Source organism: Squalius cephalus (genome assembly GCF_949319135.1).
Source record: "Squalius cephalus genome assembly, chromosome: 7".
In the NCBI taxonomy this organism is placed as follows: domain Eukaryota; kingdom Metazoa; phylum Chordata; class Actinopteri; order Cypriniformes; family Leuciscidae; genus Squalius; species Squalius cephalus.
Window position 1 is genome coordinate 45,768,199 of NC_137128.1, and position 19,823 is coordinate 45,788,021.

At 42.9% G+C, this 19,823-nt stretch overlaps 1 protein-coding gene across 1 annotated transcript; it reads right to left on the minus strand.

Annotated features, from left to right (window-relative positions):
• Positions 1–6,907: 6,907 nt before the first annotated feature.
• Positions 6,908–19,507, minus strand: LOC307161961 (GTPase IMAP family member 8-like). The gene is made up of 6 exons (XM_079876946.1): positions 19,412–19,507; positions 17,917–18,621; positions 13,658–14,362; positions 11,792–12,472; positions 8,822–9,001; positions 6,908–8,199 (listed from the first exon to the last, which is right to left on the minus strand). Exons 1-6 carry the CDS (start codon positions 19,419–19,421, stop codon positions 7,928–7,930), a joined length of 2,553 nt encoding a protein of 850 aa, XP_079733072.1. The 5' UTR covers positions 19,422–19,507; the 3' UTR covers positions 6,908–7,927.
• Positions 19,508–19,823: the final 316 nt, after the last annotated feature.

The following is a 19,823-nucleotide window of genomic DNA, read 5'->3' on the forward strand; positions in this document are numbered from 1 at the left end:
GGCCTAAGACTGAGCCTTGCGGGACGCCAACAGAACAGTTACTGAATGATGACATTTTGTTCCCAACTCTGGTGCTTTGTCTTCTCATGGTAAGATAGGACTCCATCCATTTCATAGCATCATCAGAAAAATTAAAGTTTGACAACTTAGAGAGAAGAACATTATGATTTACTGTATCGAAAGCTTTTTTTAAATCCAGAAAAACAGCTCCTACAGCACTCCCACTGTCTAGTTTTGATTTGATTTTTTCAACAAAATAGCAGGTAGCCATTTCGGTTGAGTATTTTTTTCTAAAACCAAACTGCATTGGATGAAGTGTTTGTCCAGAATTTAGAAAGTCGGTTAACTGCTCAGTTACCACTTTTTCTGCAATCTTTGATGCCACCGGCAAAATGCTGATGGGTCTATAGTTAGCTACATCAGTAGGTTCCCCTGCCTTGAAAATTGGAACTAACACTGCATTTTTCCAGGCATTTGGAAAAATTGATTGCTTTATCGATAAATTAACTAGGTGTGTAATGGGGGTGCTGAGGGAGTGAATATTGTTCTTTAGAAATGTTGAATCCCACTTGAATGTATCTTTTGCCTTTGAGAATTTTAAAGTGCTTAGTGTCTTACAAATTTTATTTTCAGGAACTTCAGTTATCTTAAAAATGGTCTTATTATAATCTGGTGTTGCTATATTTTTAATTCTTGCACCAAAAATGTCAGATAAATTCTGCACTGATGCGGTAAAATAAGTATTAAATGCAGAAGCTATTTCACTGGGATCATTATTTAAAATTCCATTAATTTTCAGCTCATGTCCATTTCCCTGATTTTGCTTGTTGTCTTTCTTTATTAGTTTATTTATGTTGCTCCATATCAATTTACTATTTCCTTTTCCGTCTTTAATAATGTCCATAAAGAACTTTGCCTTTGCTTTCCTTAGTTCATTGACTACTTTATTACGAAGGTTTGTAAAAATTTGTCTGTCAGTAATTAATTTAGACTTCAGTGCTACTTTCAAGGCAAAGTCACGTTTTTTCATCAGGTCCCACAAATGGTCATTAAACCATGGTAGGCTGCCCTTACTCCGTCCATTTTTAAAAGTTTTTGTATATTTTTCTTTAAGTCTATTTATTGTACCAATAAAGGACTCACAGGAGGCATCTATATCATCTATGAATAAAACATCTCTCCAATCAGTTTGACTTAGTTCTTCCTTGAATGCATTCATATCATGTTTCCCTATTCCATAGGAGTTTTTGATTATCTCTCGTTGGTAAATAATCCATTTTTTTGTTAATTTCCTTGCAATAAGAGTCATGTTATGATCTGACAAACCAGTGAGAAGATTATAAGATTTTATAATTCTCTCTGGTTTGTTACTGAAAATGAGATCAATTTGTGTTTTTGAGACGTTTGTTATTCGTGTGGGTCCATCTATTAATTGAGTCAGTTCAAACTTGTCTGTAAGTGCTTTTAACTTTTTTCCTAGTTGATTTTTCAGCCCAATTTAAATTAAAATCGCCCAGAACTATACATTCTTTGTTTGTGTCCAATAATTTAAGCAGGTTCTCACCTTTTTTCCCCCACTTTAAGCACTGGCCTCGATTGTTGTAATATTCCAGTCTTTGCTTATTTTAACATTTTGAACATATCCCTCCACTGCATATTGCAGCCCTTTCTGTCGTGCCCTGGAGGATATGTCTGCTGCATTACTCCATGGAGCTCAACCCAGCCATGTGTCTGTTTCTCAATTGTTTGACGGGCATAGTAACAATAACTAGGGGGCGTGGCTTTTGCGAACGGTCAATTGCATAATTGTTTGACAAAATCCAGCAAATGGCTTCAGATAGCATGTCAAAAATTTTGGGGCTGCTTTTGCATCCAAAAGTTAAGCGTACGGCAAAATAGAATTTCCCATGCCAGCGCACTCCGAATAAGTGCCAAGAATCCAGGTGGATGCTGGGCATCACTTTGAAAGCCGAAGTGATGTCTACTTTTGCGAGCCAAGTGCCCCGACCCACGATTTTTATCAGGTCGACTGCCTGATCTACGTCGTGGTATTTGAGAGGGAATTCGTCGAGTGGGATCAGGCTGTTAATGCTTGGGAACAGGGAATTATGCGGAGCTGACAGATCAACTATGAGGGGTTTCTTACCTGAAAACTTTCTCGTAGCCACTCCGATGGGGCTAATGCGAAAAACTTTGAATGGAGGATCGTCAAAAGGGCCAATCATAAAGCCTGACTCGACTTCTTTTTTTAATCAGGTTGTCTACTACGTCGGGCTCGGCGAGAGCCGATTGGAGATTATCTCAGATGATATTTTGTGAGAGCGGGTATTCCACTCCAGGTTTAAAACCGTGTTGGAGGCCAGACAGCAGATATTCAGTGAAGTCGGAGTCCGGGTGGTGAGCTAGTTCGAATGATAGACGAGAAATATTCACGGGAGTCGCTAAATAATTTTTTAAACATCTTTAAACACGAGACATACAGGACGGGCATGAGCACCGCCGCAGAAGCTGCATATGTGCAAGTACCGACAACGCTGTCTGGTGCACTTGCCGATGTTAAAGTTGTTGCAAGGCTGTTTGTTGTCAGTAGATGCTCTGGAGCTGAAATTAGCATCGTGGGGATTGATAGTTGCCGGTCTTGGCACGTAGCTGGTGGATTTAACGGGTTTGAGTGGATTTCGGATGTTGTGAGCCATAGGGGGCGGTTCCAAGGCGATGGCGTTTGATGGGACGGGCAATGGTGTAGCTGTAAAAAGAGAATAATGTGATTTTATATTTAAGAGAGAGCTGTAGAGGAGAGAAGCCGGGGCTGTGACTACTGGCGGAGGCAGCCTCACGCTTAAGTCTGCCTGTGGGGCTTGAGGAGGGAAATTGAGAGAAGCATAAGGGGGAAGAGAGGGTAGAAATGAGAAGCGTGAGCCTGTGTTGCAAACGGAGGCAGACTCGCGCTTGCTTGTGCTGCAGGCCACTGAAAAGGGGAGGGGTTAGCAGTAGTCGCAGGAAGATGATGTAATGCCTGGGCCTGCGCCGCTAGCGGAGACAGCCTCACGCTAGCGTCTGCTATGGGAGCTGGAGGCCACTGCAAAAGAAAGAGGTTAGAAACTTCGGGAAGAAGGTGCTGGGAGGTTAAGCGGGGGCCGGCCTAGGCTCGCTGAAGGCCTGGTGCTGTGGCCCGCTGCACGCCGAAAACCGTATCTTGTACGAGAGGAAGGTGGCGGTGTCGGGCGAGGCGAATCCGGGGCCTCCCGAGTTTTGCCTTGCCTGCTTGCCGCCTTGGAAGCTGGGGTGGACTTAGGAGAGAGGTTTGCTGATTGCAAGGTAACATACAGTTTGTATAGTTGTGCCTTGTTCATCCTGCGTGAGGGCTGAACATCAGAGTTTATCAGCGCTTGCCTCAAACTTAAAACTGTCCACTTTCCAATAGGCGGAATCGTAGGCACGGCTGAACGATAGGAGGATGCCGGGGAGGAAGCTGGAGTCCTCGCACCGGCGTCCGCTAGATGAAGCCTGGGGCTCAGTGGCGATATCAGGTGGAGAAGGAGTGGTCCTGGGGCCGGCTGATGGCGATGGAGGAACCAGAGTACAGTCGAACTCGTTGTCAGACGGAGATAGTTGGACTTGGGACATCGTAGCAGTATGGTAAACCAAATGCTGAAAACTGTCGAGGAATATGGGTGAGTCGACTGTGTGTATTTATAGGCCTTTAATCATGCTGATTGAGTGGACCTGTTGATTACTGATTGCTGACAGCTGGTTGGAATGACTTGATTGTTTGATCATTAGAACGTGTTCCTCCCGAACCTTGTTAATAAAACATCATATAATACATAATACACATGAATTTGTTCTTCATTCGCTGAAATTGAATCGGAATGATCACGGAGACTAAAGACTAAAGACACATCTCTATTACCTAGCATTCACATAATACATTATAGACTTCTATAATTCAGTGTTAGGCTGCATAGATTAGGTCAGCTAGAACCGGGAACACTTCCCATAAATCCTGATGTACTCGTTACATCATAAGAAGAATGGCATCTACGCTAATTTTAGTGTCTTTTGTTTATCCCGAGGTTTTCCCGCAGCCTGCCGGATCCAGGCCGTATCCAGATCTGATGAAGGACTTTAGCCTGGACCCGATGACAACGCAGTGCTGAAGTGCCAACTAGTCTCTCCCTATGGAGGATCCCTTTACCACTCCACAGATAAAGCGTTGTCGGGAAACTCAATTCTCGTATCTACCCCGAAGTGACAAAATAAAATAAAATTCTGTATCAAAAATTATGAGGAAAGACCAGTACTTTGTTTAGGCTTGGTTTGTAGGGAATTCCAAACCTGCGCACATATATTCAAACGCACATAACTATAGAACCAATTCTTAATGCGCACGTGAACGCCATCAGCGTTTCTCACAGGTTCGCGTTTAAAGTCTGTGTAGAGAGAATGGTGTCGTCTTAGCGGCCCCTAATTTAATAACAAATGATTGTTGCGACGGAAGCGAATCAATCAAAACTAACTTTAGCTGGAAAATAACTTTATTAAAGAACCGCTATAAAGCCAAAACAATCTCTGTTGCCATAAATTATACGTTTATCTCTGTAAAGCTGCTTTGAAACAATCTACATTGTTAAAAGCACTATATAAATGAAGATGACTTGACTTGACTTGACGAAACCGAGTGAAATACTTTATACTGCAGGCTAAAGAAAAAAAAAAAACACAAATCCAATTGAAAACTTTACCGGGTTAGTGAACATCATTTATTATGTGTTGTATGTTATACATTTTGACAGACATTTTTGAAAGATGATACTATTTTACATTATTTGTTACATTCTGATTCTGTTTCTATATATAAATATATACACACATAAATCTGGGATTAAAAATGAAAGGATTTATAAAGAAAGTTAAAAAATAAACACAAATGTTTGACAAAATAATCAAAAAACACTCAGGGTCCTATCATACGCCCGGCGCAATGCAACGTTAATGTTAATTACATATCAATATGGATATGGGTTCCGACTAGACTCTTCACTACTCTGGAGTTGCCCATGGTGAGAGGCGGCGGGCTGGTGTGGGTTTGCTTATAGCCCCCCAGCTCAGCCGCCATGTGTTGGAGTTCACCCCGGTGAACGAGAGGGTCGTTTCCCTGCGCCTACGGGTCGGGGATAGGTCTCTCACTGTCGTTTGTGCCTACGGGCCAAACGGCAGTGCAGAGTACCCGACCTTCTTGGAGTCTCTGGGAGGGGTGCTGGAAAGTGCTCCGACTGGGGAATCCGTCGTTCTACTGGGGGACTTCAATGCCCACGTGGGCAACGACAGTGACACCTGGAGGGGCGTGATTGGGAGGAACGGCCCCCCTGATCTGAACCCGAGTGGTGTTCAGTTATTGGACTTCTGTGCTAGTTACAGTTTGTCCATAACGAACACCATGTTCAGGCATAAGGGTGTCCATCAGTACACGTGGCACCAGGACACCCTAGGCCGTAGGTCGATGATCGACTTTGTGGTCGTTTCATCTGACCTGCGGCCGTATGTCTTGGACACTCGGGTAAAGAGAGGGGCGGAGCTGTCAACTGATCACCACCTGGTGGTGAGTTGGATCCGATGGCGGGGAAAAAGCTGGACAGACTCGGCAGACCCAAGCGTACTGTGAGGGTCTGCTGGGAACGTTTGGCCGAGCCTCCTGTCAGAGAGATCTTCAACTCCCACCTCCGGCAGAGCTTCGACCAGATCCCGAGGGAGGCTGGAGATATTGAGTCCGAGTGGACCATGTTCTCCACCTCCATTGTCGAAGCGGCCGCTCGGAGCTGTGGCCGTAAGGTCTCTGGTGCCTGTCGAGGCGGCAATCCCCGAACCCGGTGGTGGACACCGGAAGTAAGGGATGCCGTCAAGCTGAAGAAGGAGTCCTATCGGGCCTGGTTGGCTTGCGGGACTCCTGAGGCAGCTGACGGGTACCGGCAGGCCAAGCGAACTGTAGCCCGGGTGGTTGTGGAGGCAAAAACTCGGGCCTGGGAGGAGTTCGGTGAGGCCATGGAGAAAGACTATCGGCTGGCCTCGAAGAGATTCTGGCAAACCGTCCGGCGCCTCAGGAGAGGAAAGCAGTGCCCTACCAACGCTGTTTACAGTAGAGGTGGGGAGCTGTTGACCTCAACTGGGGATGTCGTTGGACGGTGGAAGGAATACTTCGAGGATCTCCTCAATCCCGCCGTCACGTCTTCCATTGAGGAAGCAGAGGCTGAGGGCTCAGAGGTGGACTCGTCCATCACCCGGGCTGAAGTCACCGAGGTAGTCAAGAAACTCCTCGGTGGCAAGGCACCGGGGATGGATGAGATCCGCCCTGAGTACCTCAAGTCTCTGGATGTTGTGGGGCTGTCTTGGCTGACACGTCTCTGCAGCATCGCGTGGCGGTCAGGGACAGTGCCTCTGGGATGGCAGACCGGGGTGGTGGTCCCTCTTTTTAAGAAGGGGGACCGGAGGGTGTGTTCCAACTATAGGGGGATCACACTTCTCAGCCTCCCTGGGAAAGTCTATGCCAGGGTACTGGAGAGGAGAATACGGCCGATTGTAGAACCTCGGATTCAGGAGGAACAGTGTGGTTTTCGTCCGGGCCGTGGAACACTGGACCAGCTCTATACCCTCTACAGGGTGCTGGAGGGTTCATGGGAGTTTGCCCAACCAGTCCACATGTGCTTTGTGGATTTGGAGAAGGCATTCGACTGTGTCCCTCGCGGCGGCCTGTGGAGGGTGCTCCGGGAGTATGGGGTCCGGGGTCCTTTGCTAAGGGCTGTCCGGTCCCTGTACGACCGAAGCAGGAGCTTGGTTCGCATTGCCGGCAGTAAGTCAGACTTCTTCCTGGTGCATGTTGGACTCCGGCAGGGCTGCCCTTTGTCGCCGGTTCTGTTCATAATTTTTATGGACAGAATTTCTAGGCGCAGCCAGGGGCCGGAGGGTGTCAGGTTTGGTGACAACACGATTTCATCTCTGCTCTTTGCGGATGATGTTGTCGTGTTGGCCTCATCAAATCAGGACCTTTAGCATGCACTGGGACGGTTTGCAGCTGAGTGTGAAGCGGCTGGGATGAGAATCAGCACCTCTAAATCCGAGGCCATGGTCCTCAGTCGGAAAAGGGTGGCTTGCTCACTTCAGGTTGGTGGAGAGTTCCTGCCTCAAGTGGAGGAGTTTAAGTATCTTGGGGTTTTGTTCACGAGTGCGGGAAGGATGGAACGGGAGATTGACAGGCGGATCGGTGCAGCTTCTGCAGTAATGCGGTCCCTGTACCGGTCTGTCGTGGTGAAGAAAGAGCTGAGCCGCAAGGCGAAGCTCTCGATTTACCGGTCAATCTACGTTCCTACTCTCACCTATGGTCATGAGCTTTGGGTCATGACCGAAAGGACAAGATCCCGGATACAGGCGGCCGAAATTAGCTTTCTCCGCAGGGTGGCTGGGCGATCCCTTAGAGATAGGGTGAGAAGCTCGGTCACTCGGGAGGAGCTCAGAGTAGAGCCGCTGCTCCTCCACATCGAGAGGGGTCAGCTGAGGTGGCTCGGGCATCTGTTTCGGATGCCCCCTGGACGCCTTCCCGGGAAGGTGTTCTGGGCGCGTCCCACTGGGAGGAGACCCCGGGGAAGACCTAGGTCACGCTGGAGAGACTATGTCTCCCGGCTGGCCTGGGAACGCCTCGGTGTCCCCCCGGAAGAGCTGGAGGAAGTGTCCGGGGAGAGGGAAGTCTGGGCATCTCTGTTTAGACTGCTGCCCCCGCGAGCCGGCCCCGGATAAGCGGAGGAAGATGAATGAATGAGATGAACATATCAATATGATTTATGTTTATACATCTCCACTCAACAATATTATGTCGTCAAAATATAAATGTCAACATTATAAAGACACAATTTCTCTTTCATGAATTTGATATAATTCAAGTTTTCTTAGTGTCTTCATGCTTATCATGCTGCTTTGATCTTCTTGGGAAAAGTTTTGAGATCATGGTCACACCAAGTGCTCGTCTGTTTCCTGAATCTTCCACAGACTCTGGGATGGACCGCAAAGACCCGAATCCTGAGCTGTGAGATGAGACTTTTGAGCGTGATGAGCTAAAAACTGAATCGCTGTCTGCTCCTGATCGTGATCTGAATGAACTGTAAGCAGAACTTCCCACAGACCATGTGTCCGACCGCTCATCTCCACTCACTGGGGGAAAAACATTTAAATCAGTAAAAGGTTTGAAACTCTTATAGAACAAAATTCTGAGATTTAATACTTTCAATATGTTCCTAAAAATAATGCAGCCTATTGGTAATCATTAAAACATTATACAAATACTTTATTAATCAGACGATTTAACAGGGATTTTACATTTTTTGTCTCTGTTTTATCTATGAAATATCTTTATCACAAGCCTGATTGCTTTTTAATGCAATCATTTAAAGTTGACCATATAGATGTATAGAGAAGAAGAAATGATCAGTATAAACAGGTGCTTAAACTCCAGAAAATGTTGATCGTCAACATAAGAAGATCAAACTAAATATTATATGTGCTTTTTTATTTTATTTCATATCAGGTTTGCATTTATTGTCATAAATTCAATTATCAAAAATCGAGAAAATGGAAGGAGATGTAGGCTAGAAAGTGTCCGAATTTTATTATGGGGGAAAATATATTGTGACAAATTTACGACAATGTAGACTAAATATTATATTTTTACAACAAAACATATGGTATTCATGGAAAACATGAGCTCTAATGCTGTAAAGAAGGTCACAGGGAGACCAAAATGTACTGAAAGTGCCAAATAAAACAAGACACTCACTGTTTGGTGGTAGCAATTCAATGCTGTTGTATCGTTTTATGGCCCCTGACTCGTAACTTGTGTGAGATGAATCTCTGGAATGTGATGAACCGAAAATTGGGTCTGCTCCTGATCGTGATCTGAATGAACCATAAGCAGAACTTCCCACAGACCATGAATCAGATCCATCATCTCCACTCACTATAATAATGAAAGCAGAGAGCAGATCAGTAGAACATTTACAACATTAATGCATTTGACAGACACTTTTATCCAAAGAAACTGACATGGCATTGAAGGAATATATTCATCAGTTCATGTAACTGTAATTAATTCAGATGCTCAACATTATGTCGACTCTAAATGGGTCAGGGAAGGAGAATTCACTTCATTGCAGAAATCTGGTTCACACAGAAACAGAACATTAGGAATATGCTTACAATGTTCAATGTTGTTTCAATACCTGGTCAGTATCAGGAAGGTTGTTATTGAAATGAGATTGAATTCTTATATGAGAATGAAATGTAAGCGACGAATCAAATGTTACACCCATATTTTTAACAGTATGAGATGGAATTAATGTAGACCAACCAATAAATAAATTCAGTTCAGACTTTTTAAAATCTAAAAAGGCAAGACCTTAGAGAGAAATCAGAATTATAATTGTTTTGCTATTTTCCATCTTTTTAGGACACAAATGATACAATTTCATGTTTTTTTATTTTATTTTAAACTTCACCTAATGGGCATGGAAAGCTGCTATTGCTGCCACATACACCTTAATAGTGGACAGGGTAAGACCAGCAGAGAAGCGATCTTGGAGGAACTCCAGCATTGAAGGCACCGGGTCCAAACCACGCTCTCTACACCAAACGGTGAAAACATTCCACTTTAGACCGTACAGTCTCCTTGTGGATGAAGCTCTAGAGTTGAGTATGGTCTCGACAACTCCTGCTGACAGGCCAGCCTCTAGATACAGAGCCCCCTCAGCGGCCAGACCCACAGTTTCCACAGCTCTGGCAGGGGGTGATATATTGTGTCCCCGGCCATGGAAATCAGGTCCCTCCTGAGGGGAATCTCCCACAGAGGACCTGCCAGGAGTGATATGATGTCCGAGAACCATAATCGGGCTCGCCAGAATGGGGCTACCAAGAGTGGACTGACCCTGTCCCGACGGACCCTCTCTTGAACTCCCGGCAGCAGATCGATCGGGGGAAATGCATACAGGCATAGCCACTGTCTTTATCATGGCATGCAGCCCAAGAGGAGCTGGATGCGTGAGGGAGAACCACAGCGGTCAGTGGGTCCTCTGATGAGATGCAAATAGATCCACTTCCGCTGGGCCGAATCTCTCCAATATCGACTATTCCCCAGGCCTCAACCCCTGCCTCGACCGGACGTCTGCTCCCAAATTCTTGTCCTCAGGGACATACATTGCCCTGAGGGACAACAGTTTCCCCTGGGACCAGAGGAGGATCTGGCCAGTCTGCAAAGCGGGCGCAACCTCAGACCTCCCGATGATTTATATAGGAGACCGCCGACATGTTGTCTGACTGAATCAGGACGTGGTGGCCGCTGAGGTCTGGGAGAAAGCTCCTCAGAGCCTTGAATCATCTCCAGGCAATTCATGTGCCAAGAGAGATGATGGTCCCTTCATAGACCTCTCGAGAATGGCCCTCCATGATCATGCCCCATCCTGTGAGGAATATATCCGTCGAGACAGTTTTCCGGCAACAAGACGCTCCCAACACCAGACCCTGGGACAGAAACCAAGGCTTTTTCAATATCATCAGGGAATGAAGGCATCTGATCGTACAGATCGTACCCTGACAGGAAGGTGGTTCTTTGGACGGGTGTTAACATGCTATGTTTTGTGATGAGTCAAAAACTCACCTACTTTATATGGCCAAGAACCGAACTGGCATCTCCTGAGACTGGGCCCATATCAGATAGTCGTCGATATAGTTCAATACATGGATGCCCTGGATGGACCTGATTTGACTCACAATGGGGGGAATTGTCCTACATCCTGAACCTGAATCTCCTCAGAGAATGATTCAGATGCCGCAGATCTATAATGGGACGCAACCCCCATCCTTCTTTGGAACCAAGAAGTACCGGCTGTATAATCTGGACTCCCACTCGGGAGGAAGAATACATTCTATGGCCTCCTTCACCAAGAGAGAGTGCACTTCCTTCCTGGAAACCGGTGTGTCCCGAAGCGCACTTGACGGCGGAATACAGACATCAATTTCCTGAAGATTCCATGGAGGAGCAATTCTCACTCGCCCCACCCCTTCTTCGCAAGATGAATGATCCTCAGATTTGTTTTCTTGCTTGAAGGCTTCGGGCGAGAGTGTTGCTTAGACCCACAAGCAATAACCTCAGTTTTATCATTATTAAATTTTAGGAAGTTGCTATATAACCAGATTTTAAACCTTGCTGCATTTGGAAATGCGTAGAAACCTTCCTACATTTGATCTTACAATAATTTCTCTAATGTGCGCGTACACATGGCACAAAAAAGCCTGCGTACGCCTCTCTTCAAGATGTGAAATTTATAAATCGCAAATGATTTTGATATTGTGCGTAGCAGAATGGTTTTCGATCTCTGCATTGTAAATGCTGCCTTATTAATGTCATTAACATGTACAGTAAAAGAGCACCAGTCAACGTCCAAATCTTTTACTTGAGAATGAAGAATGACAAGAATTGGTTAGATTTCCAATACCTGCAGTACTCAGACTCTCTGTCACAAGGAAAAGTGTGTATGTCAGCTTAGACCCTGATGTGGCGCTAAGCACTTTTCCACGTCAAAGACCATTTTTATAAACATTAATGTTGGCATGGATTTAGAGTAAACACACTATAAGATCAATTCTGTGCGTTCACACATTTTAAAAAATAGGCCCATAGTCTAGAACAATGAGGAGGAAACAGATCTGAGACTATATGTAGATAATATTCATAAAATGTCATGATGTCACTCACTAGTCTGTGATCTGGATTCCTCTCTCCATTTGTCCAGGTGCTCTTCTGTTTTATTTCTACCATCTATCTCTTGTAAAATCTTTGTGTCTATTTCAAAATGGCAGCCGTTGTTTTGTGCCACTGTGTCCTCAATCTTCTCCAGCAGCTCCTTGATCTGAGTGTCGTCACTCCTGTTGTGATTGTTGAGAACATGAAACCTGTTCCCACATTTGTCCAGCAGCCGCTGGAGATCCGGCCCTTCACTCTCAATGTACTGCTCTATAGATGAGTCTAACAGAGAGTCTCCACCAGTGAACAGCACTATAGTGTGACTCCAGACTCTCTCACTGAGAAGATCCAGATGCTCCTGCAATGCTTTTCTGTCAGTCTCTTTAAATGTGTATTCTACACGTATGATCAGTAGTACAGCGTGTGGTCCTGGAGGACACAGAGACACACTGAGCAAAATCTCCTGTTTCAGTAACTCAGGACTCTCCTCTACAGAGATATAGCTCTGCCATCCTGGAGCTTCAACGACAGTGATGTGTCTGTCTGCTACTTCTCCATGTCTCTTCACACACTGAGCAGATTTCTTCAAGTCAAACTCCTCTCTGCCCAGGATGGTGTTTCCAGCTGAACTCTTACCAGCTCCTCTGTCACCCATCAACACAATCCTGAGCTCTGAGAGATGTTGGGCGTCACCTGCAACAAATACAGAACAAACACACTTCTTAAGGTGGGTGACAACTTAAATCTACTTAAATAATCTCTCTTTGAGAAAAAGGGGTTCCTGAAATTAGGTTCACCTTATCTGTATGGGTGTCAAACTACACATTATTGATTAAAATTACATATAAGTGTATCTCACATTAATTAAATTCTTAAATCAGAATTGAACAAAGGTTATCGATGAAGAATAATTAAGAAGAAAAAAAATTGCTTAATTTCAATGACCTGCAGACAAAACAACAGATCACAGAACACACCGATTAAGCAAGACTAAATTCCAAATAGCTTCAGAATAATGTTTTCAGAAAGTATATTCTTTAAAAGTAATTAGGCTAAATTATCCCTCTAAACCAATCAATAAATCTCCCTCTTGTGTGTGTTCTCGCCAGGGAAAGCATTATCAATGCACTGGTGGCTATTAGCACCAGCAAATACATGACTGTATTACATTTACATTTATTTACTAGATGGAAAGAAAGTAAAAAAAGACCATGGGTGACTGCTTATAAAATACTTTATGAAAAAAAAAAAACTAAATTGGCATAAACAGATCCAAAATCTTATCTGTATTGACCAGTATGAAAGCAGTAAAAGTGTCTCTCAAAAACTGTAAACATGTCGACATTTTTTTATTTCATAAAAATAGCTTCTAATCTTACAAATGTTCATTTTACATGATTTTTTTTTTTTTTGCCTTAGTTGGAGCTCCAAATAAACTATAGTTCCTCCAGCAGTCTAGTAGTTTTTACTTGTAATGTATTTTCAAAGGGTTTGATGGGACTCACTTCCTGGTGCTTCAGAACAGCGACAAACATGAGGCGTGTCTATAGGTGTAAAGCTGACGTTTAAGATTATATTCAAGACGAGATGTTTGCAGGGGGGTTGTATTGTTTTCCATGGATTAGGTAAAAAGATTTCCGTTATCAAAAGCACACATGAAGAACAGGATTGTTTAAGAAATGAAAGCACTTATTTCCTTCAATAACAGATTTTAGGGGCCGTCACTGTGAGCTGCTTTGAACCCATCTATTGGGAATGTCTCTACAAATAGCGGTTAATGACGAGAAGTTTCTTGCTATTATTGCTGTGACTGTTACATTTTCATGATTTGCTTAATATACTCAGTGTGTATCTGCACTATAAAGTATATGGACTCACTCATCTGTGATCTGATGATTTCTCTCCTTTTTTGCATCCTCTTCATTCGTTCTTCTGCTCTCTCTTCCTCTGCTCTTCTTCTCTCTTTCATCTCCTGTAAAATCTTTCTGTCTATTTCAAAATAGCAGCCGTTGTTTTGTGCCACCGTCTCCTCAATCTTCTCCAGCAGCTCCTTGATCTGAGTGTCGTCACTCCTGTTGCGGTTGTTGAGAACATGAAACCTGTTCCCACATTTGTCCAGCAGCCGCTGGAGATCCGGCCCTTCACTCTCAATGTACTGCTCTATAGATGTGTGTAACAGATAGTCTCCATGAGTGAACAGCACTATAGTGTGACTCCAGACTCTCTCACTGAGAAGACCCAGATGCTCCTGCAATGCTTTTCTCTCAGTCTCTTTAAATAAAATGTCCACACGTATGATCAGTAGTACAGCGTGTGGTCCTGGAGGACACAGAGACACACTGAGCAAAATCTCCTGTTTCAGTAACTCAGGACTGAACTCTACAGGGAAATTCCTTTGCCATCCTGGAGCTTCAATGACAGTGATGTGTCTGTCTGCTACTTCTCCATGTCTCTTCACACACTGAGCAGATTTCTTCAAGTCAAACTCCTCTCTGCCCAGGATGGTGTTTCCAGCTGATCTCCTACCAGCTCCTCCATATCCCATCAACACAATCCTGAGCTCTGAGAGATGTTGGGCGTCACCTGCAACAAATACAGAACAAACACACTTCTTAAGGTGGGTGACATCTTAAATCTTCTTAAATAATCTCTCTTTGTGAAAAAGCGGTTCCTGAAATTAGGTTTACCTTATCTGTATGGGTGTCAAACCACACATTATTGATTAAAATTACATATAAGTGTATCTCACATTAATTAAATTCTTAAAGCTACACTGTGTGATATTTTCCCCCATCTAGCGGTAAAATTGTATATGACTATCCAGTGAATATTAGTTTCTGTTCCTTTCAATTCCGAGGGCGTTTGAACTCCTACGGTGGCCGTATTATTCCAAGATTAACATGGCTTCCAGTTTGACTTCATCCATGAGTGTTCCTTCAAGTGATGAGGTTACTTTAGAAAACTATTACAAAGTGCATTTAGTTATTTAGTCAGTTAACATGTAGGTTATGACCTCTATGTAAAATGAATAATAGAAATTGCACTTTTAAAACTATTCATCATCTGTGATCCGTCGCAACAGATTTATGTTTCAAGGTAAACAATACTTTTTCACCATTGATGCGAGGAAAAGTAACGCAAGTTATACTAGAGGTCGTTCTGGCATTATGCACAACCATGCTATGGTTAGACAAGCAACTATAAAACTTCGAATTTACACAAATAGGCTGAATTACCTGTCGAAGCAGCTTCGGCGTCCGTTTTAAAGGTGCCCTAGAATGTGTTGAAATAATATTTTAATTTTGTCTGATATCTACATAGAGGGTATGGCTTATTTAAGGGCATTTAAAATGTCCAGATATGGTTTTACAGGTCCATTTTCAACCCTAGAAATTGGCCCTAGAATGAAATGGTCTGTTTTTACCTTATTTGGAAGGGTCATGAATAGTAATGAGGAGTTCTGCTCTGATTGGCTGTTTCACTGCGGGCTCATAACAGTAGCTCAGAGTGACAGCAAAAAGGTCCCTGATGTCCAGCGTGACAATGGAGAGATTAGACGTTCAACCGTACATCAGAGTCCTGCACGGGTCCGATTTTGAAAATCCGCACCCGCCCGTACCCGCAGTGCTTCAAACCGCATCCGACCCATTTTCCGACAGCAGCACTAATTAAAATCCGCACCCGACCCGCTTAAAATAGAACCGACACCCGACCCGCATCCGAAATAAAATAAGTTTAGCCAATCACATTATAGACACAATTACAAAAATGTTTATTGCCAGGTCATACAGAAGTTATTACACGACAATTAACACAAAGGACAACTTCAGCCGAAGCTGTAAAAAGGCCGGTACATGAAGAACATGGCAAACGTTACCACAAAACTGAGTAGCCTTAACATTTTACCAATCTAACAGACGCGGCTACAACACTATATCTGCCACGCAATTTCGTCTAGCCAACATCTGACAATTTTGGGTTCAAACCATAGACTGTAAAAAATAGGTTCAAACACGCCCGGCACACCACACATACTTAACAGTGTTAAATTTGAAAAATACTGTTTGATAGAACTGCTTTGTTACCACAGTTATCTGCGTGCTTCCTCGGCGATGAAGTTCCACATTTGCGGCTATCCAACACGAAAATGCATGCAGCAAATAAGCCTTTCACAATATTTTCTTCAGATAACTCCAAATTTCTCCCACACACATGCATCCATCTCGACGACTGCAAGCAGATCGTGCGCACGGTTATGATGAATTTTTAAAAGTGAAAGTAGCCTAGGTAACGTTAGATCCTGGGAGGGCGCATTTCCGCCTGGTATTGAACATGGGCTGGCATATGCAAATTTTTGGAGGCGTACATATTAACGATCCCGACTGTTGCGTCACAGTCGGTGTTATGTGGAGATTCGCCTATTTTTCAGGGGTGTTTTTCAAAAATGAGATTTAAATAAGAAGGAGAAAACAATGGTGTTTGAGACTCACTGTGTGTCATGTCCATGTACTGAACTCTTGTTATTTAACTATGCCAAGATAAATTCAATTTCAAATTCTAGGGCACCTTTAAAATCTTTGCTCCTCATGAGCTCTTTCCATCTGGGAAAAGTTACTCCAATATTGACTTTGGTCTTGCTGATTTGCCTGTCGCGTTGACGTTTTAATTCTCTCTTTCGCTTCCTTGGCGACTCTGCTACATGTTCTCGAGAATAGGCGTGATCCTCCATCTTCAGCAATCTTTCAAATCTACCGGCAAGTCGCGAGTAATCTCCCCCTCGCATTCGAATCGTCACGGTGTCACTGAGTGTAAAACGCGAATCTTGAATTTCCAGGTATGTCCCTCTTTGGCGAATGTATTTTCAAGACGGAGGCGCAACATGGCTGCCGCCATTCGAGCGACTCACTCGTATGTATTATAAATGGCAGATTTTACGCTTTTGAGAACACTTTATTAGTTGGTGGAAGTAATTACACATGAATGAGCACATTTACTTTTGATAGAACAAAGTGTTTTTTGCTAAAAATCAACTTAAAAAGTTACACAGTGTAGCTTTAAATCAGAGTTGAACAAAGGTTATCAATGGAGAATAATTATGAAGAAAAAAAATTGCTTAATTTCAATGATCTGCAGACAAAACAGAAACAGAACACACAGATTAAGCAAGACTAAATTCCAAATAGCTTCAGAATAATGTTTTCAGAAATTATATTCTTTAAAAAATAATGAGCCTAAATTGTCCCTCTAAACCAATGAATAAATCTCTCTCTTGTGAGTGTTCTCGCCAGGGAAAGCATTATCAATGCACTGGTGGCTATTAACACCAGCAAATACATGACTGTAATACATTTACATTCATTTACTAGATGGAAAGAAAGCCAAAAAAGACCATTTGTGACTGCTTATAATTATAAAAGAACTTTATGAAAAGAAAACTGCCTATATTGGCATAAACAGATCCAAAATCGTATCTGTATTGACCAATATGAAAGCAGTAAAAGTGTTTCGCAAAAACTGTGAACATGTTGACATTTTGTCTTTCATAGAAATAGCTTCTAATCTTACAAATGTCCATTTTACATGACATATTTTTGCCTTAGTTGGAGCTCCAAATAAAATATAGTTCCACCAGCAGTCTAGTAGTTTTTACTTGTAATGTATTTTCAAAGGGTTTGATGGGACTCACTTCCTGGCGCTTCAGAACAGCGACAAACATGAGGCGTGTCTATAGGTGTAAAGCTGATGTTTAAGATTAGATTCAAGACAAGATCTTTGCAGGGTTTTTGTTTTTGTTTTTTAGCGCAATTTTCCTACGGACAAAATTGCGATTGTTAACTCATGATTTCTGTTCTGTCTGTGCGCACCAATCTTGCACTTCTATCTCCTCCTCAACCAGACCACCTAGAGACTTCGGGTTTTCGGCATAATGTTAAGGAAGGTCTAATCTCGGGAACGCACACAAAAAAAAAAAAAAAAAAAAAAACAACCATAAAAAGATTTACTATCTCTTAGTGTTGTGATCCCATGACGTCAGAAAATTGCGCTAAAACACTCACTGAGTTTTTATTACTTGTTTGTATTAATACTTACTATACTCAGTGTGTATCTGCACTATAAAGTATACAGTATGAACTCACTCATCTGTGATCTGATGTTTTCTCTCCTTTTTTGCATCCTCTTCATTCGTTCTTCTGCTCTCTCTTCCTCTGCTCTTCTTCTCTCTTTCATCTCCTGTAAAATCTTTCTGTCTATTTCAAAATGGCAGCCGTTGTTTTGTGCCACTGTCTCCTCAATCTTCTCCAGCAGCTCCTTGATCTGAGTGTCGTCACTCCTGTTGCGGTTGTTGAGAACATGAAACCTGTTCCCACATTTGTCCAGCAGCCGCTGGAGATCCGGCCCTTCACTCTCAATGTACTGCTCTATAGATGTGTGTAACAGATAGTCTCCATGAGTGAACAGCACTATAGTGTGACTCCAGACTCTCTCACTGAGAAGATCCAGATGATCCTGCAATGCTTTTCTCTCAGTCTCTTTAAATCCTGTGTCCACACGTATGATCAGTAGTACAGCGTGTGGTCCTGGAGGACACAGAGACACACTGAGCAAAATCTCCTGTTTCAGTAACTCAGGACTGAACTCTACAGAGATATTCCCCCACCATCCTGGAGCTTCAATGACAGTGATGTGTCTGTCTGCTACTTCTCCATGTCTCTTCACACACTGAGCAGATTTCTTCAAGTCAAACTCCTCTCTGCCCAGGATGGTGTTTCCAGCTGAACTCTTACCAGCTTCTCTATATCCCATCAACACAATCCTGAGCTCTGAGAGATGTTGGGCATCACCTGCAACAAATACAGAACAAACACACTTAGGCTATCCTGTTGTGTGTGCTTTCTGAACAGTTAACAAGAAAGCTGCACTAAAAATATGCTAATCATAATTATACAAATTCCTCATGAATGGAGTTACATTAATCATCATCCATGGACCATGGTTAACTAAATTATGAAGAAATGAGAATTGTTTAATTTTCTCAATCAAGAGAAAATAAAAACACAGAGAAATTACATAAAACTCAGGGCTAAATAGCGATTTGTTGCAAAAATAACATGTTTTCAGTAATTCTATATCCTTTAAAAATATGCAACATGTAAAAAGGTGAACTAAATTAATGAATAAATCTCTTGCACGCACACACTCCTGACACACACATATTTGCACAGCCACGCACTTTAAAATATAGGACTGTATTCTGCAAATAAACCTAAAACACAATCCGTGACGCTCGATAGTGTTTTAAGCCCCCAATGGCTCCTTAGAGGCAGCTAACCCTACCCTCAACCTTAAACCTACCCATCCCCTCGCTGCCTGGAAGGCACCGTTGGGGGCTTAAAACACCAAACACCATCCGTGACAAGCCATATGTATAAGCATAATCGACTATATGAAGAACAAAGCAAGCCCTAATTGTCTTACAAAATTTATTTAGCTGTATAGACCAATATGAAAGTGAAAGCATTTGCAATGTCTCACAGAAACAGTAGGCTAAACACGTAGAGTTTGATTAAAAGTCGTATTTACTATGAATTAACAAGGAAAAGATGATATATTTTTAAAATAATAAATGCTTACTTAAGTCCATTTTAATTCACACTGTCGAGTTCCAGAGTAAATGTAGGTTTACCAGCACTCTAGTAGTCTAGTGTTTATCTTATCTTATCTTTGACTGGACTTGCATACAGGAGCTTCAGAGCAGTGGCGCACATGGGCGGGTCTAGCTGTAGGTGTACGTGTAGGGTGCAAAGGTGATGTTCAAGGTTATTTTACACATGCACAAAAATATTATGTCAGCAAATTTTTCAAAAGTGATAATCTTTAAATTCAGACATTTTAAAAAGTGACCTCATCAGGCAAACTTAAACCTATAAACTACTCTTAATCCCACAATGAACGATATCATACTTAAAAAAAGTATGTATGCATTAACAGATTATTTAGTCTCCCAGCAGTCAATAATTATATACATTAAAACTCATATTTGATC

Bases quoted from the DNA above. Each gene is read 5' to 3' on its own strand.
- LOC307161961 (XM_079876946.1), bottom strand. The intron at 12,473-13,657 runs GTGAGTCCATAT...TATTTGTTGCAG, and splicing joins AATCATCAGATCACAGATGA to GTGACGCCCAACATCTCTCA. The intron at 9,002-11,791 runs GTGAGTGACATC...TCATTATTATAG, and splicing joins GGAATCCAGATCACAGACTA to TGAGTGGAGATGATGGATCT.